Source organism: Monodelphis domestica, chromosome 6, assembly GCF_027887165.1.
Source record: "Monodelphis domestica isolate mMonDom1 chromosome 6, mMonDom1.pri, whole genome shotgun sequence".
Classification (NCBI taxonomy): Eukaryota; Metazoa; Chordata; class Mammalia; order Didelphimorphia; family Didelphidae; genus Monodelphis; species Monodelphis domestica.
Genome location: NC_077232.1, coordinates 259,895,284 through 259,922,395, shown reverse-complemented (window position 1 = coordinate 259,922,395; position 27,112 = coordinate 259,895,284). Strand labels below are relative to the sequence as shown.

Here is a 27,112-nt window from a genome sequence, read left to right as displayed (position 1 = left end):
AAAAACTACTGCTGTCTCTGAGTATGAGCAATAATCCTATTGCTTCCCATGTGAATCAAAACAGCATCACAAATTCATATGATAATGTTCCATTAGGAAGTTGCAAAGTAATACTGTTAATGCAGCCTCCTCTGGGATAGACCATGATTGCAAGATAGATCCTTAATTAAAATGAGAAATGAAGAATATTATTTTACCTCTGTTCATGGAACTACTGCTCCCCTGTTGCCTCGTGAGACCGTCTCTTTACTCAAAATTTGAACTTAAACACAAAAAATACAAAGCATTTTCATATGCAAGGAAACTAGATGGTATAGAGCATTAGACTTGGAGTCAGAAAGACCTGAGTTCAAATCCATCCTCAGATACATGCTAGCTTTATGACTCTTGGAAAGTAACATGACCTTTGACTGTCTCAGTTACTTTATCTGTAAAATGGGGATAATAATAACACCCCCCCCTCTAGAGTTTTTATGAGAATAAGATGAGATGTTATTTGTAAGCCATTTTCAAGCCTTAAAGAACCATATAAATTCATGAACATCTAACTTACAGTTGCCCTTCTGAACTTCTTGCCTCTCTGCATTTAAAAAAACTGCCTCAGTCACTCATTTTCTTTTTTTTTCTTCACAATCCTCTTGCTAACCTCTCCTCTCCTTCCCCCTCCCCATTGAAAGAAAAGAAAAACAAGGCTCTTATGTGCAAAGTTAGCAAAACAAATGTCCACCATGGCCACTTCCAGAAGATATCTGCATTCCCTTTCTCTGTGACAGCTCATTTCCCAGAATTCAGCTGAATAGAGAATGAAACATTTCTTTCTCCAGTAATACCTACTACAGTAGGATGTTTAGAAGAAATGGTCCCTTTTAAAATGAAAGGTTCATGCATCATGCTTAGTAATTAGAACTCAGAGGTTGTCAGATGTCATATACCACTTTTAGGGTTTATGTTCCACAGATATTTGCTGCCTTTTCCTTTGTTTACACTAAGGACATCTCAACGACATCATCATGAAAGAGCTTGGCACTACCCTGACTACCACAGAGTTCCCTGGGTATACTGGATAGTCAAATGATTTGCCCAAGGCTATGTAATCATTAGACATGTGTGTATAGGAGGTGGATTGTGTTGAATGCAGGTCTTCTAGACCAAACCAGCCTTCTAACTACTTCCTCATGCTTGGTGTAGAAGAGACAACCAATGAGATACCTTCTAATTTTGTGACTGTACAGATTGATAGAAAGTCACAACCCTTATTGTAAATGAATGGGTGTGGTCAAGAAAAAGGAAAAAAATATCTGAGTCTCTCACTCCCGGTACAGGAATCCTATAGAAATAATTCTTCTTTTTTTGTCTTAAACCCTTACCTTTGGTCTCAATCTCAATTCTAAGACATTTCTGCCTCAGTATCTATTATATACCTAGTATCAATCAGTAAGGATTAGGTAATTGAGGTTAAGCAACTTGCCCAGAGTCACACAGCTAGGAAGTGTCTGAGGCAGTAATCATTCTTTAAATAGGGGGAGAGGGACTCTTATTGTATCCCCAGTGCCAAGCTCTTTTACCTCCCTTCTGCCTTGGAACCCATGCTTGGTGTTGATTTTAAGATGAAAATTAAAAATTTTAATTAGAAAAATGAAGGAATAGAGGGAGGAAAAAAGAAAGAAATAAGCATTAGCTCTGGAATTAGAGGATCTGACTTCAAATCCCATCTTTTATGTTTATTAACTATGTGATTTTGGGCAAGTTACTTAACTTGCCTTTTCCTCAGTTTACTTATCTGAAAATGATGGGAGTTGAATTAGATGACCTTTCCAATTCTGTTTATAGTCGCATAAACAGGAAATTTCTTTACATCCTCTCTGGCAAATGGTCATCCCGTCTTTATGTGAAGACCTTTGATGAAGAAATACCCAGCATCCCATGAGGCAACATCTCCTCCTTCTGGACAGCTTTCATTTTTATGAAGTACTATCTGTCATTCCTAATTCTGCCCACTGAGGCTAAGAACAAATCGAATGCCTTTTTCACATGCTTGCTCTTCAGTACTTGAAGTAGCTAACAGTTCTACCTTCAAATTTTTTCTTTTCAGTTTTAAATATCCCCATTCCTTCCCTAGATAGTCTTCTCTAACTTGGCTTATGGTGTCTTCACTCTCTCAGTCCACTTCCTTTGGACATGTTGCAGTTTGTGTTTTTTCCCTAAAGTGTCACAGTGGTTCCCATATCTATAGACTATTCCTGATGTTGTTAGGCAGGGACAGAAGACGCTGAGACTATCACTTCCCCTGTGCTGGGCGCTGAGCTTCCATTAATATAGTTTAAGATTACTTTAACTTTTTTGGCTGAAATACTGTTGACTCATTTTGAATTTGCCATCTACCAAATTCCTCCAATCTTTCACTTGAACAATCGTCCAGCCATTATCTGCCTGTACTTGTACAATTGATTTTTTCTGTGTGTGTGCGAATAGATTTTTTCACCTATTTAGTTGAGTGTTTCTCTACTGTATTGTATCTTATTTGATTTAGCCTATATTTCTAGACCATCATGATCCCAAGTGGGTCATTAGCTAGTCAGCTCTCCCAGCTGTGTGCTGCCTTCTTGCCTGGTTCATCTTAATCACCCCCAAAGTAAAGGAGAAGCAATTGAGACTGAGTTGAGGCTGGATCAGATCTTTAGAAGCAACGTATTTTATCTCCCTCTTTCTGACTGTTCCCTATTGATGATAGGCAGCAAAGTTTCTGCACCTCTAAGCAGAGAAACATGAGACATCGGTCTATTCTTACAAGAATGAATGGTCCACTGAATAAGATGCAGTTACATCACGTTAATGACTCCTGCTGGCTTTATCGAGTCAGTACTGCACACAGTGGGTATTCAGAGGTTGTCTTCATATAAACAAATTGTAAATATCTTGGGTATTTCTACTGTAATAAACCCTTCACCCTCAGTATCCTAAGCCTCCCTCTCATTCTAAATTCACTAAACTTTGATGCTGTGTGAACAAGAAAAAAAAAAGATTCATTAATGTATTTCATTCACTCACTAGCTGCAGTTTTCTGCCCCCGACACAAGCTTTTTTAAAAAGTTTTTCAGCACATCAGTGAGGAAACCTAGTACATGAAGTATAGATTCCTGGACTTCCCAGTGTGGTCTTATGCCCTTCATATTATCGTCCCCCGCCCCCTCTCTTCTCTCTCTCCCCCTCCTCAAAAATACAAATTGGGAGGGTGGAGAGAAAAAAGGAGGAGGAAGGAGACTGGGGCAGAAGGAGGGAGAAAGAAGGGACTTTCCCTATACAGTCTTTCAGTGCCAGGGGCTTAGTTTATAGTTTATAATTTTACCAATAAAACCTGCTCTTGTAATTAATGCAAATGTTCCTCAGTGATTCATCCCTTTCAAAAGTCTTGACTCCTTGAGTGTTCTATTTACAATTATTAGGCAATTACTGATATTAATATTGTTTGTCTTTAAGATTTTTATTACTTTTGACTCCAAGGCCAGTATTTTTATCTACCATGTCATCTTTTGTTGCTTTTCATTTGTTTCAGGGATGTCCAACTATTCTTGAACTCATTTGAGATTTTCTTGGCAGAGATACTGAAGTGGTTTACCATTTCCTTTCCTGGGTCATTTTGTAGATGAGGGAACTGAGGCAAACAGGGTTAAGTGACTTACCCAAGGTCACACAGCTAGTGGCTGAGGCCAGATTTCAACTAAGACATATGAATCTTTCTGACTCCAGACCCAGGACTCCATCTACTATACCACCTAGCTATACTATTATGTCAATTGTCTCTAAAATTTTAATTTACTCTGTGTTTAACACATTATAGATATTCGACACATTTAACAGAAATAAGATAGCAATAATTCTAGTGGAGCATATGAAGTTGGTTGAGTTGGATGATGAATAGCAACCAAATTCTTAAATGTTATCAGGAGGAGCAGCTGGATAGCTCAGTGGATAGAGTGACAAGCCTGGAGATAGGAGGTCCTGGGTTCAAAAGTGGACTCAGATCCTTCCTTGCTGTGTGACCCTGGGTAAGTCACTTAATCCCCATTGCCTACCCCTTACCACTCTTCTGCTTTGGTACTTATACTTTTAAAAAACAGCTTATTGGGAACCTATTTTTAGAAACCTAGTGTATGCTCCAGATGTTTGTTTAATGGAAAGTTACCATTTTGTATCATAGGGTAGCACACCTATAATGGACATAATACTACAATTTAATCCAAGGACCTTTCTTTGAATCCGAATCCTTCTATTTCTTTGTTGCACAACTCTGGGCAAGACATTTCCTCTTTCTTGTTCGTACTCTCCACCACTGTAAAATGAGGGGATTGGCTAAGTGATTGCTAAGGCGTCATCTAAGCATGCTGGCCATTAAACAGGTTTTCAGTCTCATCTCTTCTTTTGGCCACTGGATTGCCATGAGTGTGACTGAATCAATAGAAGGCCAAAGGCAATGAGCAGTGGCCAGTCATTATAAGGGAAATTAATGCTTCTCCTGCCCCTCCTGAGAATAGTATTGGTAGCTTAATACTAAAATTAATTGTTTTATTTAATGAGAAGACGAAGAAAGGTTTATTTTTCAATTTGATTGAATTAATATGCCTATTAATGTGCTTTATGAGGGGCAGTGTGGTGTAGGGGAAGGAACACGGGTTTGGAAGGAGAGGAAAGACCTGGGTTCTGGTGCTGCCTCTGATACTCATATATAGGCAAAGCAGCTAAAATCTCCAAGGTTCAGTTCTTCCTCTGTAAAACTGGCCAGAATAACTAATAAGGTCTCTTCCAGATCAATTTCTAAACCAGGGATCTTATTGTAAAACATCTCATTTGATCTTGTCTTGATAGCCCCATTTTCAGAAAATAAAGAAAATATTACATACTATAAATTACATGAATACACATATACATGTGTGTATGTATGTGTATATGTGCATGCCTGTATGCGGGTATACACACATATATGATCAGAGAAACTAAAGAATTTGCCCACAATCCTGTCTTCTAGTCCAGTGATGTTTGTACTTTACCCAATAGTCATGGTTGGTGATACTGACACTTACTCATAATCAGTATTTTGTCATCGGTACCCTCTGCTCATTTGTTTTCACCTTCCCTATGGAGTATTTGCTCTAAGGTGGTGGTTACGTGCCCAAGATTGGTAGGAAATAAAACTGGAGAGATCCATCAGGTCTGGAGATAGACCACTCAGTCAATCACCAGCTGATTGATTGGAAATAGGTGACGTGTACTTGATATTTCCAGAGGATGAAAGCATTTCTTGATATCCTGCAGAACACCAAAGCCCTTTGCCATTCCGGGCAGTTACGGGAATAGTCAACCCTTAAGACTGGATTCAGAATAAGGATTTAAAACTCAGCAGGCAATTAACCAGCCTTAGTCTACTGCAAGGAACAGGTTTGGTTTTTTATTTGATTTTTATTGTCACACAAAACGCACATAGGTAACCAGAACCCTACATAAAACCCAAGATACATTGCTGTAAAAGACAACTCCAACCGTTCTTTTTCTGGAGGTGGATCGCTCTTCCCTTCATAAGCCTCCAGGATTGCCCCAGAGCGTTGCACTGCTGAGAGATAATCATCATCCAATATTACTGTTACTGTGTAGACTGTTCTCCCGGTTCTGAAGAAAGGGGTTTAAAAACTTTTTTTTTTTAGTTTTTCACATTGTGTGGATAAAATTGGACATAAGGGAGATTGGAATAAAATAAGCTTTAATGAAAATAATGATCAGAATCTTTCTTTAGTAAGTAAGTTGGGCACATTTTGTGAATGAGAGTCTTTATTTGTGCCCCTGAAATATTAGCAGTGCTTCTGGTTAGTTGAGAATGTGTTGGGACCTGCAGAATCTAAGCCTCTGGTATGCATGTAAGGCAGTTGGGAAGGACTGGCTTTGGAATCAGAGGCAATAGGTTTACTCACATTTACTGGCCAAGCCACTTCATTTCTCTGGGCTTCTCTTTTCTTAACTATGTAAGGAGGGAATTCAACTAGTTGAGCAGAACAGTCCCTTTCAGATTTAAATCTGTGTGTCTCTGAACTTTGGCCATTAGCTCTTAGTTGTACTGTTTAAATAGGCTTGAACATTAGTAGGGTTATTGGGTATCAAGATGAAAATGGTAGGAAACAGCCTCCTTCAATGGAATGAACTTCTGTCGTCATCATGTGGAGAAATTAAAGATGAACCCATCATACTTGGGCCAGGCACGTCCTGGAGCTACAAAACTGGCACTCTCTGATTTCTGCCTCTTAGTGGCTTGTAGAGAGCTGTGAGATCCTTAAAGCCTGGAACCAGGGGTGTGCCAGCTCAAACTGACTGTTGAGAGCTGGTTGCTAAATCTTCAGTGTGTTTGCCTTGCAGAAAAAAACAACAAACACTACAAATATGAGGTTAATTTATTGTTTTATCGATTGTCTAGGCTTAAGAAAGCAATAGAAAAAGTGTTGATGATGAAGATTAAATTTAGAAAGTGTGTCGTGGTTATATTCTTTTTCCTTCTGGAAAGCCAGTTGTTAAACATTTTACCAGCACACTACTGGCTAGTTCCTACTATTTGCAAGGGTTGGGGAGAGGGGGGAAGGTGTTTGCTTTTTTTTTTTTAACCATTATTTTTCTTAGAGTTGTTACTCTAAGAAGGGCAAGGGCTAGGCAAACAGAATTAACTATGACTTGCCCAGGATCACACAGCTAGAAAATTGCTGAGATCACATTTGAACCCAGGTCATTCCTACTCTAGTCCTGACCTTCTGTTCACTGTGCTTCCTCACAGCCCCAGTCCCTAGTTTTGTTTTGTTTTGAGGGATTAGGATTACTTAGTCCCTGTGATGGTTTCTCTCCTCCCCTTTTAGTTCCTTTTCTTAAATTCATGCTTGAGCCCTGAGCCTGGCCCCTTCTCCCTTTCTCTTTTGTGGATTTAGTGACACTTGCCTTCTTGCTCTTCCTTATATGAGAAATCCCATCACCTGGCTGGATATTTTTACTGGCTACTCACTCCCTCTGTGCCTGCAACTCTGTCCCTCCTCATCTTCATCCCCTGGCTTCCTTAGCTTCAAGGCTGAGCTTCAGTCTCATCTTCTGCCAGAAGACCTTCCCAGGTGGACTTAAGTATCTACCCTATGAGACCATCCCCAATTGATCATTTTAATATATTGTCTCCCCCTATACTGTGAGCTCCTTAAAAGCAGAAACTGATTGTTTTGCTGGCACTTAGCACAGTGCCTGACACATAGTAGGTGCTTAGTAAATGTTATTTGGCTGACACAGTCTTTTAAAAAAATCTGGTTCATTTTTGTTGGATAATTTTGAAAGTTTTTGACTTGTATGATAGGGCAGCTAGGCGGTGAAGTACATAGAATTTGGGCCCAGAGTCAGGAAAGGAAAACTCATCTTCCTGAGTTCAAATCTAGCCTTAGACACTTCCTAGCTGTGTGAACCTGGGCAAGTCACTTAACTCTGTTTGCCTCAGTTTCCTCCTGTGTAAAGTGAGCTGGAAAAGGAAATGGCATACTACTCCAGTATCTTTGCCAAGAAAACCCCAGATGGGATCATGAAGAGTCAGGCACAACTGAAATGACAACAAACAAAATTCCCCATAATATCAAAAAGGATTTAAGCCTTCAAAAGGAGGCCCTCTTCTCAAGTCCACTTGTGAGCCTCCATGAGGAAGACAGGGAGGGAGGGACTCCTTTCCAGTCTCACTGTTGAATCCCTTTCCTTTCTTCCTTTCAGTTCCAGAATGGTGGAAGAGGATCCATACATATTGGGAATGCAAGATCAAGTAAGTGTGAGAAAGGTAGAGTCAAAACAATTTTCTTCATCACTTTTAACGCATTCTTAATGGCTTGTTAAAAATGAGCAGAACTGAGGCAGCTAGATAGCTTGATGAGTAGAACCCCAGATCTGGAGACAAGAGGGTTTGGGTTCAAATCTGGCCTCAGATACTTCCTAGCTGGGTGACTTAACGTCCATTGCTTACCCTTCCCCGCTCTTTTGCCTTTGAACCAATACACCACATTGATACTAAGATAGAAGGTAAGAGAAAAAGAAAGAAAGAAAGGAAGGAAAGACAAAGAAGAGAAAGAAGGAAAGAAGGGAAAGAGACGGGAGGAAGAAAGAAAGGAAGAGAGAAAGAGATGGAAGGAAGAAAGAAAGGAAGAGAGAAAGAGATGGAAGGAAGAAAGAATGTTATACATAAAAAAAAAGTTTTTAGAGACAACTGGGTGGTTCAGTGGATAGAGAGCCAGACCTGGACATGGGAGAACCTGGACTCATATCTGGCCTCAGACACTCCCTACCTGTGCGATCCTGGGAAAGTTACTTAACCCCCATTGCCTAACTTTGACCTCTCTTCTGCCATGGAACCAATGTACAATATTGAAATTAAGATGGAAGGTAAGGGGGAAAGACAAGAAGGAAGGATAGGTAGGTAGCTAGGTTATGTTTTTTAAAAGTCATTTGGAGGCAGCTAGTTGGCTCAATGGATAGAGAGCCAGACTTAGAGGTGGGAGGTCCTGGGTTCAAATTTGACCTCAGACACTTCTTAGCTTTGTGACCCTGGACAAGTCACTTAACCCTGATTGTCTAGCCCTTACCACTCTTCTGCCTTGGAAACAATGCTTAGAATCAGTTCTAAGGCAGAAGGTAAGGGTTAAAAAAAAAGAAAAGAAAGGGGTAGAATTAAAGTCTTAATTCATGATAATTAGTGAGCCCCTTGGAAACCTGTAATCATCAGCTGTCCACAAGGACTGGGTGCTTACTGTGTGCCAAGCACTGTGCTAAGCTGGGAGGAGTGGGAAGGTGGAGGAGAGGGGCTGGAGATGGGGAAGACAGCCTGCAAATAACCATGTACATGCAAGATATCCAAGGTGTCCCTCCCCAAAACTGTAGCACAGTTCTAGAGTATAAATGATGGGGCATTTCGGCAGGAAGGCACCAGTGGTAAGGAAAATGGGGAAAGGTCTCCTGAAGAAGAGGGGATTTGTGCTAAGTTTCAAAGGAAGTCAGAGTCAACAGAAGGCAGAAGAGAGAAGGAAGAAGGGAGAGTAGGAACAGACATGAAATAAAAAGATGGAATGTTTAAATTTTAGAAGTAATTAAGCCATGTAGCTAAGCATCTCCAGATCATAGAGTACAAAGGAAGTCAAGGATTAGACTGGGGAAATTAATGTATACTGTAAAGGCAAATTTCATGTCTCCTAAATTATAATTACATATACAAAATCTATATGATACCATAAAAGAGGTCACCAGGTGGCCCAATGGATTGAGAGCTCTATAGAGTCAGGAAGAAGATCTGAGTTCAAATTCAGAGTCAGATACTAGCTGTGTGACCCTAGGCAAATCACTTCACTTCTTGTCTGCCTCAGTTTTTCTCAACTGTAAAATGATGATCATAACAGCACTTATCTCCTAGGGTTTTTGTGAGGATAAAAGGAGATCATGATCCTACAGCACTTAGCACATTGCCTGGTATATTCTTCACAAATTAAATCCTTCTCCTTGGTGGGGGTTAGATCATAATTTAGCATTTATTATCTATAATGTGGCTAGATTTTTCTCTCCATCAGTTTACCTCGAACCAATTATAAATTGGTTTCTGAAAGGGCAGGAGCCTTGGAGATTAAAGGTGAATTTCTTAATTGGTAATAGTAATCTGTTGTAAACTTTAAAAATAGATAACTGTTTATTCCTAGAGTGATCTTTTAGAATTTCTATAGATAACTGGCATTCAAACAAAAAAACTTTATTGATATTAAGAAATATTTTTTTAAATGTTAAGCTCATAGAAGGTCTTTTTGCCCTATTTTTGTTGTTGTTTGTTTGTTTTTAAGTCCTTACCTTTTGTCTTAGATTCAATACTAAGTATCCGGCTACCAAGGCAGAAGAGCAGTAAGGGCTAGGCAATGGGGGTTAAGTGACTTGCCCAAGGTCACACAGCTAGGAAGTGTCTGAGGCCAGATTTGAGCCCAGGACCTTCCATTTCTAGATCTGGTACTCTATTCCCTGTGCCACCCAGCTGCCCTAATAGCACTGTTTTAAATTAGACAGTCACCAAGCATTCATTAGGCACCTGCTATGTGCCTGGCACTGTGCTAGGTGCTAAGGATACAGTGAAAGCGTACATTCCCTGCTCTCAAGGAGCTTCTGGTGTAATGGAGGAGACAACATACAGACAACAATATTGTTTGTAAGTGTGAATGTGTATGTCTGTAAAGACTAAAGCTCCTCATCAGCCTTAGTGCCTCCTCTCTGATACTACCCTCTGCATGTGTGGGTGCATGTATTGATACACACATACACATTTATAGATTTTATATACGTATACATGAATACATATATATTTGTGTCCCTATGCATTACTATATTATACATTTATGCATATTTTATGTTTATTTATATACCTATAAATTAATATAGTCATACATATTTTATGTATTTTTTATATTTTTATATTTTGTATATTTTTATATTTTTATACCTATTTTATACATTTTAATACCTATAGATTTTATATACTTATACACCTATACATAGCTAAACCTCTCTACATTAATATATTTTATATATGTGTACTCTTATACATGAATACATATTATATATACACCTCTATATTTATATATATTTAGATATTCTATGTATACATTAATTATTATATAGTTATGCTCATATACATTTATACGTATTTTCTTATTTATATACCTATATGTTTATATCCATTTTATATACCTATTCACATTTATATATCTATATATTTCTGTTTATACATATTTAATATGCTTTTATACCCATATATTTATCTATTTGTACACCTACACATATTTATATCTCTATACATGAATATATTTTAGATATTCATACATATTTCTATAGTTATATATCTATACATTTATTTATACGCCCATGTAGTTCTACAACTCGACATTTATGTGTATATAAATGTTTAGGTTTATCTTGTTTAAAGTGAAAATTAACTTTCACAGACTCAGGAGTTTTTTAAAAGAGGGAGCAATCTGGGGGAGGTCCAAGAATGGCTTCTTTGATTGTAACGTGCCAGACACTGGGTTATTCAGAAGCCGAGAACCTTTGTTTTACCTTTCACTTTTAATATGCTACTTTGACAATTAAAGGTGAACCCTAACTCGTGTAAGCACTGTTCTGCTTGGTTTAAACCCATGTTTTCCTGCCTAAACACAGGAAATCTTTTATCAATTAAAAAAAAATGGTTGGCCCTCCAAAAACTGCTGGAGAGACATTCATTTTGAAAGCGGCTCTTATGTGGGCATCTCTGCCCTCACTAGCAACAAGGGTGGAGCATTTCCTTATCTTTCTTCTCTTGAGGGGGAAGGGGCCCTCGAAGGTGTGTGCTTTGAGGTGTGTACATTTTCTTTTTCTTTTCTTTTCTTTTTTTCTTTAACTGCTGGGCTCAATGGTTCATACTTCCTAAAAGTCAGCAAGTTCCCCAAGGGTAGTACACAGTGGCATTGGCCCAAGATTGATGTCTTACCTTCCTTACCAAAGAAACTCTGGAATGAGCAGCAAATGGCCCCTCTCTTCAGTCTCTCCAGTTAAATGCTCTCCTAGTTCTCCTACGGTCATCCCTTCTCAGTTCCATAGCCAAGTCAAGAGCTATGTGGTCTTTTAAAAGAAATTGAGGTCATTTTCACTGGGGCATTCTGGAAGTTTTCAGGTTGTCTTATTCCACATGATTTCAGAAAGGATCGAAGTCTCAAAAAGGAGGCTAGAACTACAGAAATGTGGCAACCAGATGTTACCTGCGGGCGTCTTAGACAGTTAAAAAAATTGTTCTTCACTAGTTTTTCTATAGATTTGATGTTTTAAAAAATATCATACATCCACTGGAAGAGTGGCATAGCTACTTCTAATTAAACTTTTTAAGGGAGCCTAGGAGAATAGTGGTTTAACTTTTTCAATGTTCTCTTTACAGATATTTCCAACAGAATCTTATGGTATTGGGATAAATGCAATTTTTAATAGTACAGGATTATTTCCAGCAGAGATACCCCTCCAGACAGGTAAGACACCTTTTTTCCCTCTATAGAGTTAAGTTTCTTTTTCTTCTGTGGTTAATGGATTTCATTTTTTTTTTTTAATTCAGGCATGGCCAAGTAGTCTGCTTTAGAAATTCAGGGATTTGTTTGAAAAGGAACCATCTTATTGGGACACTAAAGATTCAGAGTATTTTTTAACAAAATTGACCTGAATAAAAATGCATCAGCTGCATTCCCCATGGTACCCATAACCATTGTTACAAATGCCCCCCGTAGCTAGCAGTTTTGTGCCTTGGATGTCCGATGAAGCCCCCTACACTCCCTTCTACTTTCTAGCCCCAGTCTCTTCAGTTTTGTTTCTCTAGCCTTTTCCTAAAAAGATCAATTTGTATTTCTTTTTGCTGTTAGCTATGACTTCAACAGCATCACCATTTTCCTTTTCTCCCAATCATTTGGTGTTGAGGCCCCTGTTGGTTGGCATCATTTCCATCTTCTCCTATATCCAAATTGTGACCCAATCCTCCCTTTCACTCTTTGAGTGCATGGCATTCCTAGAAATCCATACCCACAAGAAAATCCTGCTCCTCTAGCTTTTGCTATCTCTTCTAGGACCCAGGCTTTCCCTCAATCAGTCCATTCAAAACACTGTACCTTAGATTTCTAGATTTCCATCAATTTGCCTCTAATTCTAAAACTGCTTTGGCCACTCCTGCCTCTTCTTCCTTGGGCTTTCCTCTTCTTCTTTTTGATTCTTTCAGACTAGGATCTTCTTTGGAGCATCCTTTGTTTCCATCTCTTACCAGAATCACCTTAGTTACCGTGGTATCATGCTCTTGGCCATTTGTTCCTGCCATAAGACCCTTCCTGAGCTTTGAGTGAAGCTAAATAAAATGTCCAGGCTCTGGAATACTTCTTCTATGTCCTGTGCTTCCTCCTCATTCTTCCTCCCCATTCCCAAAGTCATTAATGCCTAATCTCCCATTGAACCCACACTATTAGGGGGTTTCATGGTGTTGATGACATAGAACACTCAAAAACATCCCCAACTCCTTTTTATTCTTTAGCAGTTGTTTGCATTGCTCCTCGCCCCTGTCCTCCAGCTTTTGAGGATCTGGTTTTTAGACTTCTCTTCTCAACTGTTTCACATGAGTGGTGCTGAAAATATTTTATGGCCTCCCCTGAGTGCCCAGACTAAAACTCATGGTAGAGGAAGAGTCCTCTACCATGAGGAAGTTTGTTGGTTAGTTGACAGAAAAAAAACAGTCTGGAATTTTTAAATTTAATAACCCTCAGAGTAAGTGGCAATCCATCTTTTGGAGTAGGACTATTTTTTTTATGAGCTTCATACTTGATTGAAGCAGCATAATAGAAAACGAATTCAAGGTGACTTTGTAATTATTAATATTTCATAAATGTCCACTGATAAAATTAGGCTCCAGGCTGCCTCATTTACCAAGTATTTTTTTTTTAATCCTTACATTCTGTCTTAGAATCAATACTAAGTTTCGGTCCAAGACAGAGTGGTAAGGGCTAGGAAATGGGGGTTAAATGAAAAAACTTGCCCAGGATCACGCAGCTAAGAAGGTGTCCGAGACCACATTTGACACTAGGACCTACCATCTCTTAGCTTGGAGCACTATCCACTGAGCCCCCTAGCTGCCTCTTACTGAGTATTTTCAAGTCACCTATTTCTCCATTTGTGCAGTCTTATTCCAATTGGTGGCATTTTCTACTAGATACGTTTACTCCAGAGAACATTTCTCAAGCTTTTCAAAATTTGATTATACAGAATTTTCATGGCTTCAAATGAAAAGAAAAAGAAAGATACCAGATTTTTTTCCTCCCCTTTCTGCTAGCTGATGTTTGCATTTCTGAGGCCCTATCTTTCTCTCAGCCCAACAAAACAATTTTTTTAAAGGCATCAGAGCTGAGATCTTGTGAGATTTTTGCCCAGTTTAAGCCCTAGTTCAGTTTCCTGTGTACAAATGAATCTCTTTGCTTTCTTGTTGGCTTCCGGGCTTTCTGTCAAATTTATGATTCTGATTTTTCAACATATTTTACTATTTTCCTGGTGTCAGTGCTTTATTGAAAATTCAGTAAGACATTCTGAGAGCTACCTTTATTCCATCAATGTCTCTACCTGATACTACCCCAGGGGACATGTTTTCCTCCCTCTCTCCCTCCCCCCTCTCTCTTCCTCCCTCTCTGTCTCTGTCTCTGTCTCTCTGTCTCTCTCTCTGTCTGTCTCTGTCTCTGTTGCTCTTTGTCTCTCTGTCTGTCTCTCTTTCTCTCTTGTTCTTGCTCTCCTCCTTTCATCTCTCTCTTTCTCCCCCCCCCTTGTTCTCGCTCTCCTCCTCCTTTCATCTCCCTCTCCCTCTCTCTGTCTCTCTCTCTGTCTCTGTCTCTCTCTCTCTCTCCTTCTGTCTTAGAATTAATACTAGATTTTGGTGCCGAGGCAGAAGACAGATAAAGGCTAGGCAATAGGGGTTAAGTGACTTGTTCAGGGCCACACAGCTAGTTAGTGTCTGAGGTAACATTTGAACTCAGAACTCTCAATCCACTGAACCTCCTTCCTGCCCCTAATGTATATGTTAAATTAAACAAGGAAAACATCCAATTTCTATGGAGCTATCAAAAGAACCATCTCGGTAAATACTTTACTTTCAAAGTATCTTGTTTTACAAAATCTTTTGCCCATCGTAGAATTTTTTTCAAAACGAAATTATAGCTAAAAAGTCTTGATTTTCCAGGTTATTTTTCCATAACTTTTTTTTTGTCATTATGGAATAGAAATTTCACTTTTGAAAAACCCTATATAAAAGCCTTAAGAATCAGTATCATTTTTTGACTGACTTTATTAAATTCTAATTCTTGGAGGAAAGAATTGCCACCAAATATCAAGTTAACAAGTTGTGGGCAGCCAGGTGGTACAGTGGATAGAGTGCCAGACTTACCTGGAGTCAGGAAGACTCATCTTCCTGAGTTCAGCTCAGACCTCCAGCACTTACTAGCTGTGTGACCTTTGGCAACTCACTTCACCCTGTGTGCCTCAGTTTCCCCATCTGTAAAACAAACTGGAGAAAAAAATGTCAAGCCATTCCAGTTTCTTTGTCAAGAAAATCCCAGATGGGGTCGCGAAAACTTGGACATGACTGAACAAGTATTCTTGCCACTGTGTTACAGAGAAAACTTACATTTGAAGCAGATAACCTTGTAATGTTCCATTTCAGAGTAATCCATGCTGAGGAAATAAAATAATGCACAAATTATAACTTGGTCAGCGGCATTTTAACACTTAAAGTTCATCAGTCAGCTAGTACTTAATTGCTTAGTATGGACCAGCCTTTGCTAAGGGCTGGAGATGCAAGAATAGCAAAAGAAAATTCCTGCCCTCAACAAGCTTATAGTCTAATGGTGGAGAAATCATGCAAACAAGATGGATATAGGATAAATTGGCGGTAGGGTCATAAAGGTCATAAAGGTAGGGTCATAAAGGTCACTTAAGATTGTTGTTTGTTTGTTGTTTTAATACTTTACCTTGTCTCAGAAACAGTACTAGGTTTTGGTTTCAAGACAGAAGAGCCACCATAGCTAGGGAATTGGAGTTATGTGACTTGCTTAGGGTGACACAGCTATGAAGAGGCTGAGCCCAGATTTGAACCCAGGACCTTCCTTTTCTAGGCTCTTAACTTAAATTGGGTGGGGGCAACAAAGCAGAGAAACTCTCTATCCATTGAGCCACCTAGCTGCCCTGAAGACACCAAGATTAAAGAAGCCTGGGAAAGTTTTCTTGCAGAGGCTGAGCTTTGACTTGAGAGATGCCAAGAGGTAGAGTTGCAGCTATGGCGGATAGCCAGGGAAAAACACTAAATCGTGTTGTGTTTGAAGTCTAGCAAGGAGGCCAGTGCCACTGGATCTCAGAATAAGTAGGGAGGAATAAGGTCTAATCCAGAAGACTGGAAAGGTGAGAGGTGATCCTGGAGCTAGAGGGTATATGCATCCTTCCTGGATCCTCCCATTTTGATGGTAACATTTTTGCACAAATGTTTTCTGAAGCAATGTGCCTTATTAATGTTGCCTCCCTGTTGCAGAAAAGTGTTTTTCTGGGTAGATACGCTACTTTGGGAGAGAGATTATATTTGTCACCTCAGAGGCAAAGGATATTTTCAGTTTCTTCTAACAGGTTTAGTTCTAGCCAGTCAGATTGTTTTTGCCAACATGCCCCACTCCTCTTTTCAAAATTTCAGATCCTTAATTTTTACAAAGCTGTTCATTAAAACTAAAAGAAAAAAAGTTGAGAGTTTGAATTGATAAAGGGACAAAGCCAGAAGATCCCGGACTAATATTATATGCCAAATTTGCAAATTACCCTTCTTTTCTCCATGTTGAAGCATGATATACTAATTCAAGTTCATTCATTGTCAGAGGATTTCTCTCATAAGTTACTTCAGTAATGTGACCACAGGAAATAATTACACTTTAGTTTCCAACTGTTTTCCTCTTGTCATTTTTCCAGATTCATTCCTGGCTCTCAAAAACTGAAACCAAAGCCACTTTTAAGCCCCTAAATCCCTTAGAATTTCAACTTTAGGGTTTCTTTATAATTCATGAACTTATCCGAAGTGCTCTCTTGTTTTTATCTGAGGGAAAGAAGTTTCAAATGACCAAAAAGTTATCCTCAAATTAAAAAAAAATCACAAATTTTAATTTGGGTGTAGTGTATAGAACATTGCATCTTCTATATTTCAGAGCTCTAGCTCAGTGTGCAGTTGACATAAATACTAACCCAGGGTCAGAAATTCTCTTGGAGAAAATAGATTCCTGTTTCTATTGTCAGTCATTCCTTTTAAAGTGCAAAGGTCAGATATTTTGGTTGTATGGATTAAATTTTCATTTCTTTTTCTTTGTTTTGGTTCTTGTTTTATCATGCAAAAATAAAACTTTTGTGCCAGCAGGCATTTTTCTGTTTTCATTTGAACCAACATTCCCTTTAATAGACTGCTTCTAACTGTTTATGTTTGTCCACAAGAGAACCATTTAGGGTTTCAGGCCATAGTTGTCTGCCATGACCTAGAAAGGAAAATTCACTCCATGCTCAATGGGTCTACAGGACCAAAAAAGATAAGTAGATAAGTAGAAATACACTAGACTTTAAAGAATGATGGCTGCTAACTTTAGGTGGTCATAGGGATACTGTGATGCAAACAGAATAAAAGAAGATAACTGAAACAAAATTGGTAGCCAGCTTGGATTCCAGAGATGAAAGTCTACATATATGAGATTTTTATTTCAGTCTGTGGTTTCATATTGGACTCATCCTTAAGAAAATGAAAGAAGGGGGCAGCTAGGTGGCTCAGAGGATAGAGAGCCAGACCTAGAGATGGGAGGTCCTGGGTTCAAATCTGGCCTCAGACACTTCCTAGCTGTGTGATCCTGGGCAAGTCACTTAACCCCCATTGCCTAGTCCTTACCACTCTTCTGCTGTAGAACCAATACACAGTATTGATTCTAAGACAGGAGGTAAAGGCTTCTTTTTTTTTTTAATGAAAGAAGACATAGACATTGATATGTGACTTGCCTCTCCCCTAAAATGTAGGAATATAATTTATTTATTTATTAATATTCCCCCCTCAATTTACAAATTGATTCAGCATATATTTATTAAGCACATACTTTGTGTACGTCATTGTATTTTCACTTGAAAGTGTGTGTAACTGTTGATAGTGTAATTCCTGCCAGCAGAACTTATTCCTACCATATGGTACTCATTGGTTTACAAAGTGGTTTCCTCATGGCCTTCTGAGGTAGGAAGTGTAAATAGTATTATTTACCTTTTACAAATGAAGAAATTAAGGCTCAAAGGTTGACTTCTCACAAAGAGGAAGGGGAGGTCCAAAAAGGCTGGATTCAAGGTCAGATGAGAGTCAGATCCAGGTCACTGGACTCCTAAGCTGGTGCTCTTTCTCCTATGCCCCACTGAATACTAATTAGCAATGCCAATTACTTATTTCTGTGATTGAATAAATTACTTGATCTCTGTATACTTAGCTTCTTCAACTAAAAAATGAGATGATAGATAAGGATCTTGGATCTTGAATTAGAAGGCCAGCTAGCATAATCTCCATTTTACAGATGAGAAAACTGAGACCCAGCAAAGTTGCTTTTGTCAGTGACAGAGTTTGAGCCCAGGACTTTTTGCCTCTAGAGCCTGTCTACTCTTTCCACAATACCACTTAGTCAACAAGCATTTAATAAGTCTTTCCTGGGTGCCAGCAGGCACTGTACCATGTTGATTCTGAAGGTCCTTTACAGATCTATAAATCCTAGGGTCCTAGCCAGAGCTTGATCTTCTGATTCTGAAGCCACCACATCAGGATCTTTTTGCTCATTCAGGGTTGGGAGAGGCAATGGGCATGATGTTATTAAGCTGTATCATTGATGCGAGTATCTAGTATTCCAAAGAAAGGCATCATTCTGGTGACTTGGCTTTGCTAACTTCTTTGCACCTGCTTATTGCCCTATTGTAGGAATATAGTTAAGGATAGTCTGGTTTCTAGGGTTAGTTGTAAGAAGGGAATTTTGAGATAAGCACTGGGAGAGGATTCTGGGTAGGAAAAGGAATTGTGGGAGTCTGAACTGAAAATAACTTCCTTCCTTCCTTCCTTCTTGGATTTCCTCTGAGCTGGAAGTAGGTTTTTGATTCTCTGCCTGAATTTCCATCAAGCTGAAGGAGGGGTTTTTGCTCTGAGAGATTCTCCCTGGATAGTCAAGATTTCCTGGAGAAATCTTTGGCTTCTAGGTAGAGAATTTATTTGGAGGAAACCAATTTCCCTGAGTCCAAAGATCAGCTGCCAGTGGTCCCGCCACCAGAATTCCTCTTGGGCTAAGGTAATCCAGAGCTTTCCATCTGTAACTTTGGGTTACTATAGTGCAGCAGCCAAACCCAGGCTATTTCCCTTTCTTTATTAATGATTAGCGGGAAGATTAGGATAAGTCAGATGGTATGAGAAAGGTTTTAGGCAACACAGGGAGCTGTAGGCAGGGCCCAGAGAAGAAACAGAAAGCTCCCCTTAAGCAGGGGACTTAGAAATTGGGTGGAGGTAGTTTGAAAAGTGCTAGCATCCTATCTGCCAGTTACCCTTATTGCCTTTATCAGAATAAACTTTGTTTCCATAAGCCAAGGGTTTTGTGCCTAACTAGCCCTGGGGAGTTCCTAGGACAGTTCCCCATTATACTATGTTGCACCATTGGCCACAAAGTCAATTAAGTGAAAGAATGGAGATTAGTGTAAACCCATTTGTACCATTGGAAAAGCTCATTGAGACCTTCCAATGGGCCAGGAGCCTTGTTTCCATGTGAAAAAGAGAGTTTATTTGTTTTTTAAGTAAAAGCTCTTCCATTACTGACCATTCTGATGGCTCCTTATGGCCTTGAGGTGACCTGAGTTCTTGAGAGCTATGTCTGGGGAGCCTCAGCTTCAGCAAGTCATATCAAAATGCAAATGCTTCAAGGCTAGTCCCTGCTTAGGGACTAGACGAAGTAAGAAAGGATCCTCTTCAAAGGAGTGACCTTATTGGCCATAGAAACTGGTGAAATGGGCTATTGAGGCATGTCCTTGGAATAGGAACTGGAAGTAAAAAGCTCGAGATGGAACCAATGGAATGAATGGTGATGGGGCACAAATGTGCAATCACAGTTGCTACACATGGACTTAGAAAACCACAAACTAACTATCAATAGGTTAGTTTTTATTTTAGTGAACATTTTTCAATCCTATACCATGTACTATGTGTCAGGCATGAGACTAAAAACTCTTTACAAATATTATCTCATTTGATCCTTACAACTCTTCGAAGTAGGAGCTATTATTATCTCCATTTTACTCTTGAGGAAACTGAGTTAAAAGATTCAGTGATTTGCTTAGGGTCATGTGGCTAGTATCTGAGGCTGGATTTTAATTTTTCCAATTCCAATTATCTGCGACTACCAAAGATTTCCAGGTCTCTTAATTTCTTCCACAATGACATCCTTAGGACTTTTGGACCTTCCTCTCTGCCCTTCTTCAGTTGAACTCTCTTTTATATGTTGTCTTCCCCAGTCTCCATGAGAACAGGAATTATTGTATTTTTTTCTCTATATAGCCCTAGCACATAGCACAGTGCTTGGCTCAGAGGGGCCACAACACATTGATGTAGTGGCTAATAAATGGGTTTTTTTCATTTCTTCATTTCCAATATATTGTGATTGCATTCATTCTTTAGGGTCCATCTGCACTACAGTTTGGCATAGAGTCAGAGTCATGTACAAATAAAGTGCTGTTAGAGTAGGATCTTTGATTTTAAACCCCTACATGACTTTAATGCATACCAAATTTCTCTCTTTTTTTAACCCTTATCTTCTCTCTTAGTATCAGTTCTAAAACAGAAAAGTGTCAAGGGTGAGGCAATTGGGTTCAAATGTGGTCTCAGACACTTCCAAGGTATGTGACCCTGGGCAAGTCACTTAACTCCTGTTGCCTAGCCCTCTTCTGCCCTGGAACCAATACACTATTGATTCTAAGACAAAAAGTAAGGGTTTAAATATATATATATATATAGATATATCTATATCTATGTGTGTATAGGTTGTTTGGAGATGAGTATTATTGGAGATACTGGTTATACTATATAGGTCCTGCTTCCAATAGAGGTACACTTAATGCTAAGAAAACAGTTAACTTCCTTTAAGGAGATCCCCCAGATTTTGTTGACAAGAAAGAGAATCATTTTTTGTGCATCGTTGGTTCCCTGAGTTTTCTCCCCTTCTCTATTTGGGCAATATAAGCCATTTACCTGAGGTCACAGGAATTGATAGTAGAAGACCCAAATTTTTGGACTCCCAGAAAGATGTTCATTCTGCTACATTATGCCCTCCCTAATACACATATAAGTGATTGTCTGCAGCCTGCAGGAAAGTAAAGCAACAGCCATGATAGCAAACATGATAGCTTTAAAGTTTGCAAAGATAATGTAGAAATTATTTCCATTTTTTTCTTCACAGTAGTCCTGGGAGATAGGAGCTATTAGTATCTTCATTTTAAAATTGAAGAAACTGAGGCCAACAGAGTTTAAGTGACTTATTCAAGATCACATAACTAGCAAGTAAATGTATGAGGCTAGATTTGAACTCAGTTCTTCCTCCTACTAGACCACTCTTCCACTTAGGAATGCCTCCTTAGAAATGCCGTAAGATATGTCTCTTTGTGTCTCTCTCATCTCTGTTTCCCCTCTGTCTGCCTCTCATCTCTGTCTTTGTCTCTGTCCCCTTCTATCTCTGATCTCTTTGTGTCTCTCTCATCTTGTCTTGTTTCCCTCTGCCTGCCTCTCATCTCTGTCTTTGTCTCTGTCCCCTTCTATCTCTCATCTTTGTGTCTCTCTCATCTCTATTTCCCCTCTGTCTACCTCTCATCTCTGTCTTTGTCTGTCTCCCCTTCTTTCTCATCTCTGTGTCCCATTTGACATATATCATAAGACAGCTAGATCTCTCCATTTCCCCAAGTGAGCCAGAAGCTGGACATCATATGTCAGCCAAAGTTCTAGACACGAAACAGATGAGGCTGGGAGCAAAAGAAGACAGTAGTTGTCTTTCTCCTTTGGGTGTAGGATAGAGCTGGAGGGCTGCCAAGACTGTCCTCTGTCCAAGCTGGAGTAGGGGTTGACCTACGTGTTGTGACTTCAGGGCCTGGGAGAAAAATAGTTCTTTCTTCCTTCCTAAGGATTTCCTAGATCCCACCTGAAATGCCAATGATTGGTTATTCATTTGGTTGCCTAAATATCTTCTTTTGAAATACAAACACCCCCTGGAAAGGGATCTAGGAGCAAAGAAGAGAGATTATCTGGCCTTAGTGTGAATGAGTTCAAATAGTCTTTCTGGCTCACACCTGAGCTCAGTTACACTGAAGGAATTGGGGGGGGGTTGTAGATAAAGGAAGAGAACAAGGGGAAAGAGACAGAAGGAGAGAGACAAAGACATTGATGAGAGGCAGACACAGGGAAATGGGAAACAGAGAGATGAGAGAGAAACAGAGACAGGGGAGAGACAGAAGGGAGAGAGACAAAGATAGAGATGAAAGGCAGAGAGTTGAAAGAGACACAGACAGAGAGATGAGAGAAGGGGAGAGAGTCAAAGACAGATGAGAGGCAGACGGGGGAACAGAGAGAGATGAGAGACAGAAGGGGAGAGAGACAGAGGTGAGAGGCAACAGAGGGAAACAGAGGCAGAGATGAGAGAGACAAGAAATGAGAGACAGGGAGAGAGGGAGACAGAGAGAATTTTGGAACACCTACTATTTCAGAGACATTAGGGACATGCCAAAGGTAGGAAGAAGCAGACAACTTTAGAACAGTTAAAATGAGTAATTAGAACTAGTCAAGCAGGTAGTGGGAGCAAGAAAGATAGGAAGGTACTAAATGTACATGCTGTCATTTTGTTTTCCCTGTCCTTCCTCTTTCCTCAGTGACCAACTGGGAAGAGAAGTCATTTATAGAAAGTTTCCAAGTAGATGGAGGTGGCAGGTAGGCTGTGCTAAACTCAGGATATGAACTCCCCATCCTAGAAAGATGGCTCACTTGTCCTTCCATCCTGTTAGATCTCGTATACTTGAGAGGCAACAATGGCCTTCTTTTTTAGTTCTAAGATGCTAGAGAAAACTCGCCCTGTGGTGAGAAGCTTCAGAAGGATAGGCCCAGTGCTGAGCCCCAAAAGTGTGCATAGAAATTTTCTAGGTTGTTATGGCATACTATGAACCATCTACTACAGGGCTGTTGTTTTTTAAGCCCGGAGACTTTCTTATTCTTGTTTTTTTAGTTCCAAATTCTTTCTTTCCACCTCCTCTTCCCCTCCCTAATGAGAAGGCAAGGAAAAACATAACCTATTAAAAATATGGGTAGTTGTGCTAAAGGAGCATTTCTTCACCGGAGGTCCACAGACAATCGCACCGCTTCCAGGCTTCCGGGGAATTCAGGTACCCCCTGAAATGGATGGGGGACAAAATTAATATCTTTCTTTTCATTCATCTTTAACTAGAATTTAGCCTTTCTTTAAATTATGAATAAAAATCCTGCTGAGAAGTCCCTGGACTCCCAAAGGGGTCCATGACACACAAAAAGGTTCAGAAGCCTGGATCGAAGGGGAATATTGCTTATGCCACCGAATATCCCCAACTCACCTTCCCCCAGTTGTTCTGTGAGTTAAATGTTAGGATGTCCTATCTCTTTCCTTCATTATTGGCAAAGGAAAAGAAAGAGAAAATAGAAGCTAGAGTATTCTAAAAAAAATGGAAAGGTCTTTAGAAATGAAAGCACTTACTGAATTGATGCTTATTGTTATTAAGAAAGAGCTTTCGGTGGCAGCTAGATGGCTCAATGGATAGAGAACTAGGCCTGGAGACTGGAGGTCCTGGGTTCAAATGTGACTTCAAACTCGTCCTAGCTGTGGCAAGTTACTTCACTTCAGTTGCTTAGCCCTTACTGTGCTTTTGCCTTAGGACCGATACTTAGTTTCAATTCTAAGACAGAAGATAGGGGTTTAAAAATGTTAAAAGAGCTTTCTAATTACCAAGGTTTTGCTTGTTGGCCAACCCTGTTGTAAGAAGTTGAGACCACATTTATTTACAGCAAAGTCTAAGGATGTTAGTAGCTTTCAGCACTTATCTGATAGACTGATGTTATACTGGATTTTTTTTTTTAACCCTTACCTTCCATTTTGGAATCAATACTGTGTATTGCTTCCAAGGCAGAAGAGTGGTAAGGGCTGGGCAATGGGGGTTAAGTGACTTGCCCAGGGTCACATAGCCAGGAAGAACCCAGGACTTCCCACCTCCATGCCTGGCTCTCAATCTACTGAACCACCCAGCTGCACTGAATTCTTTAAAAAAAAATTATGGCTCTCTTTTGTTTTTATAAGTATAACCCCCTCACCGAAACCAAGCAGCACACCAAATGAGTCTAATTTTATATTGAATTCTAAGTTGTGGAAAAATTATACTAGAATGAGATTCTAATATGGATCTTATATTTATATCCCCCAAATCTTAGTGCAATTGTAAACTTTGATAGTTTATTTCTAAAACTTTTGGGGCACCCTGTACACTTGTTCTGTTTGTCTGTCTATCTTGCTCTATATTTCCCTCTCCTCTCTTCCCCTTTCCCTCCCTCCTTCCCTCCCTCTCTCTCTCTTCCTCTTTTCCTCTCCAGGATATTTCCCCATTTCACTATTATCCTTATTTTCCTATTAGATGTAAACTTAAACTAAACTCCATTGAACTACAGAATGTATGGGAGATAATGGGATTTTCCTGAAGGAATTTATAATATGTAACACAAACAGAATTACAAGCTTGTACCTCTTACAGTCTAATGTGACTTTTCTTTGCTTTTTGCTTCTTTGGAAAATTTATAGTTTGTAGAATGTTACCTGGGAAAGGGTAAACATCTGAGGTTCATGCTAGCTAAAAAACACAAAGGCCACAAAGGCAAGCCCTGCCTTGTAAATTTATCATGTGGCTCTAGTATTCCTGGGGGTCCTGTTATTTAGTAAAGAACTGGCACAACATCAGGAGACATTAAATAAATAAAAAGAGGCTAAGTTATATTCCCAAATAATTTTTATTTAAGCAGATAGCTAGGTACATAGACAGGGAGAGAGAGAGAGAGAGAGAAGAGAGAGAGAGAGAGAGAGAGAGAGAGAGAGAGAGAGAGAGAGAGAGAGAGAGAGAGAGAGAGAGAGAGAGAGAGAGAGAGAGAGAGAGAGAGAGAGAGAGAGAGAGAGAGAGAGAGAGAGAGAGAGAGAGAGAGAGAGAGAGAGAGAGAGAGAGAGAGAGAGAGAGAGAGAGAGAGAGAGAGAATCGCCATTTATTAAATGCATTCTGTAAAGGATTGGAAAATACAAATACAAGCAGCCAAGACCATCTTTGCCTTCAAGTAGCTTATATAAAAGGGAGTTAAAAGGAGGGAAGAGGGTTCTACCTAGACAACATAACTAAAGATGTCCTGGGAATGTGCTGAAAGCCTAGAACCAAATAAGATTAGGATAAAACTGTCCTTCCAAAGCTTGGCTTGGCTTGGCTTTGGTAGCAAAATCCCCTTCTCAGGTGGGGAGAGTGTGAAGATAATGACCCAAGTTAAGTACAAAATGGAGAAGCAAAACCTCTTTTAGTAATGTTTCATTTTTAAAATTTGTTTTATGTTTTTTGCCAAATTTGAGAAACCTCACAGTTACCTTCTTCTTTTGGTTTCTTTTTCTGTTTTTGTTTTTTAGCAGATGGCCCATACCTTCAAATATTAGAGCAACCTAAACAGGTAAGATAAAAGGAGGGTCGGGAATTTTTAATGCTTAATATTAACAGAATGATGGATTAGCAACTATAATGGGAAATTTTAAAAAATGTTTTATTGCTGCTTTTTTTTGAATCCTAGTTATTCCTTTCCTTAACAGAAACTCTCCCTTGAATAAAAGAACTAAAATGCTAAAGTTTAAAGCACTTGATAAAATTTCATTCTGGAGATCATTTTTTCTTCTTAAAATCTTTTTAAAGTAAGAATATCATAATCATCAGCTATTGAATTTCAGTATACAAAAAAACAAGATTGATGTTATATAAAAAAACCTAAATGTCCATTATACACACACATATAAAATGGTATATTAACAAATTGCCTTTTTGTGTCCCTTTATGTACTTTTTTGTATTACTTTTTTTTATTGATACACCTTTTTCTGTATTTCTATCAGGACTCCCTAATTTATTACTCCCTAAGGGAAGCCCTCCTTTGAAATGAAAATGTACAGCTAGGAGGACAAATCCACATGCTGGCTGTGTCTTAAATTGTCTATATAGCTTTTGTTCATTAGTTCATCCCCTCCCTGCTAAGAAGTGGGACACATCCTTCCTCATGGTCTTTTTGAGATTCTGAACAGACTTTTGAAAGATCTATTTGAAAAATTTTGGCTATGTTTTTCAAGGAGCTCACGGCCTATTCATGATCTCATCAATCTGCTAAAAATATGTGCCCATTTTATCTCCATTGAATCCTGATGCCTCAATGGGACTAGAGCACAGGAGACGTTTAACTCTGTGTGTGTAATCTATAGTACTTGGTTCCATAGAGAACATCCTCCAAGACTGAAAATTAGGTGAAAATACTTAGTTAGCTGAGATTAGTAAAAAACATTTTACCACCGTTCTAAGGGTCTACAAGGTCTCCCTCTTGTGTTCTGAATCTACTTTATTTCTTTTTGTCTGCAATTATCTCTGTTTACCTCAAACAGCAAATCATTAGTTCCCCAAACACTCTCCTCCTCTTGGGTAACCTTTAAACTTCCTTGCGATGATGACGTAAAATTAGTTTTCCTAGCCTGATAGGCTGTGAGTAATCCAGTCTTTGTTGTGAGTGAAATTAAGAAGGAAATTGATTTTTGTTCATTGAAATAAATTGTATTTTTTAAAAATGAATTTAAGATTTTTTCATCTTAATTTTAAAAATCTTTTTAAAAAGAAGTTAGATTTTAAACTTAAATCAAATTTTAAAATCAAATTTAAAGTTATATATGTATATCCTAGATTATGAGATTATATAGACTATATAGATAGATATGTCTATCTAGTATTATATTATATGTGCATAATATATTTACATTAGAATCATATTAATAGATATGTATAAATTAATATTAATATAAAACATTACTGTAATTTATTATATATAACATTAACAAAATAGTAACATTTTATATATGAATATATTTTGCTTGGTAATATATTTAACTGTGTGTTTAATAATTTATATTTGTTATATATACTTATTACCTGTACTTTTGTATACATTCATATTAAAATAATTGTTAAATAGCATTTTTCAAATCCATATAGAAAATGTAAATGTTTATGCTTTACCAGAAAAAGTTACTGTACTTTTATTTGTGAGTCCTGTCCCACGGTTCCTTTCATAGAGGAGCAGAAGTTCTTAAAGACATGACTTGCCAGTGTGTCCACTGCCCATATTGATGTGATTTGTCAGTTCCTATCTT

At 38.8% G+C, this 27,112-nt stretch overlaps 1 protein-coding gene across 8 annotated transcripts in view; it reads left to right on the top strand.

Annotated features, from left to right (window-relative positions):
* The window catches only part of NFKB1 (nuclear factor kappa B subunit 1), a 167,646-nt gene that overhangs the window by 32,358 nt on the left and 108,176 nt on the right, over positions 1-27,112 (top strand). For 2 of the 8 annotated variants that reach the window (XM_007495877.3, XM_007495875.2), the window contains exons 2-4: positions 7,768-7,816; positions 11,984-12,071; positions 25,344-25,384. In XM_007495877.3, coding sequence (XP_007495939.1) covers positions 7,768-7,816; positions 11,984-12,071; positions 25,344-25,384 — 178 coding nt within the window. Of the gene's footprint in view, positions 1-3,852; positions 4,047-7,767; positions 7,832-11,983; positions 12,072-25,343; positions 25,385-27,112 lie in introns of those variants that run through there. The other 6 variants (XM_007495876.3, XM_056803145.1, XM_007495873.2 and 3 more) reach the window with 5 other exon arrangements.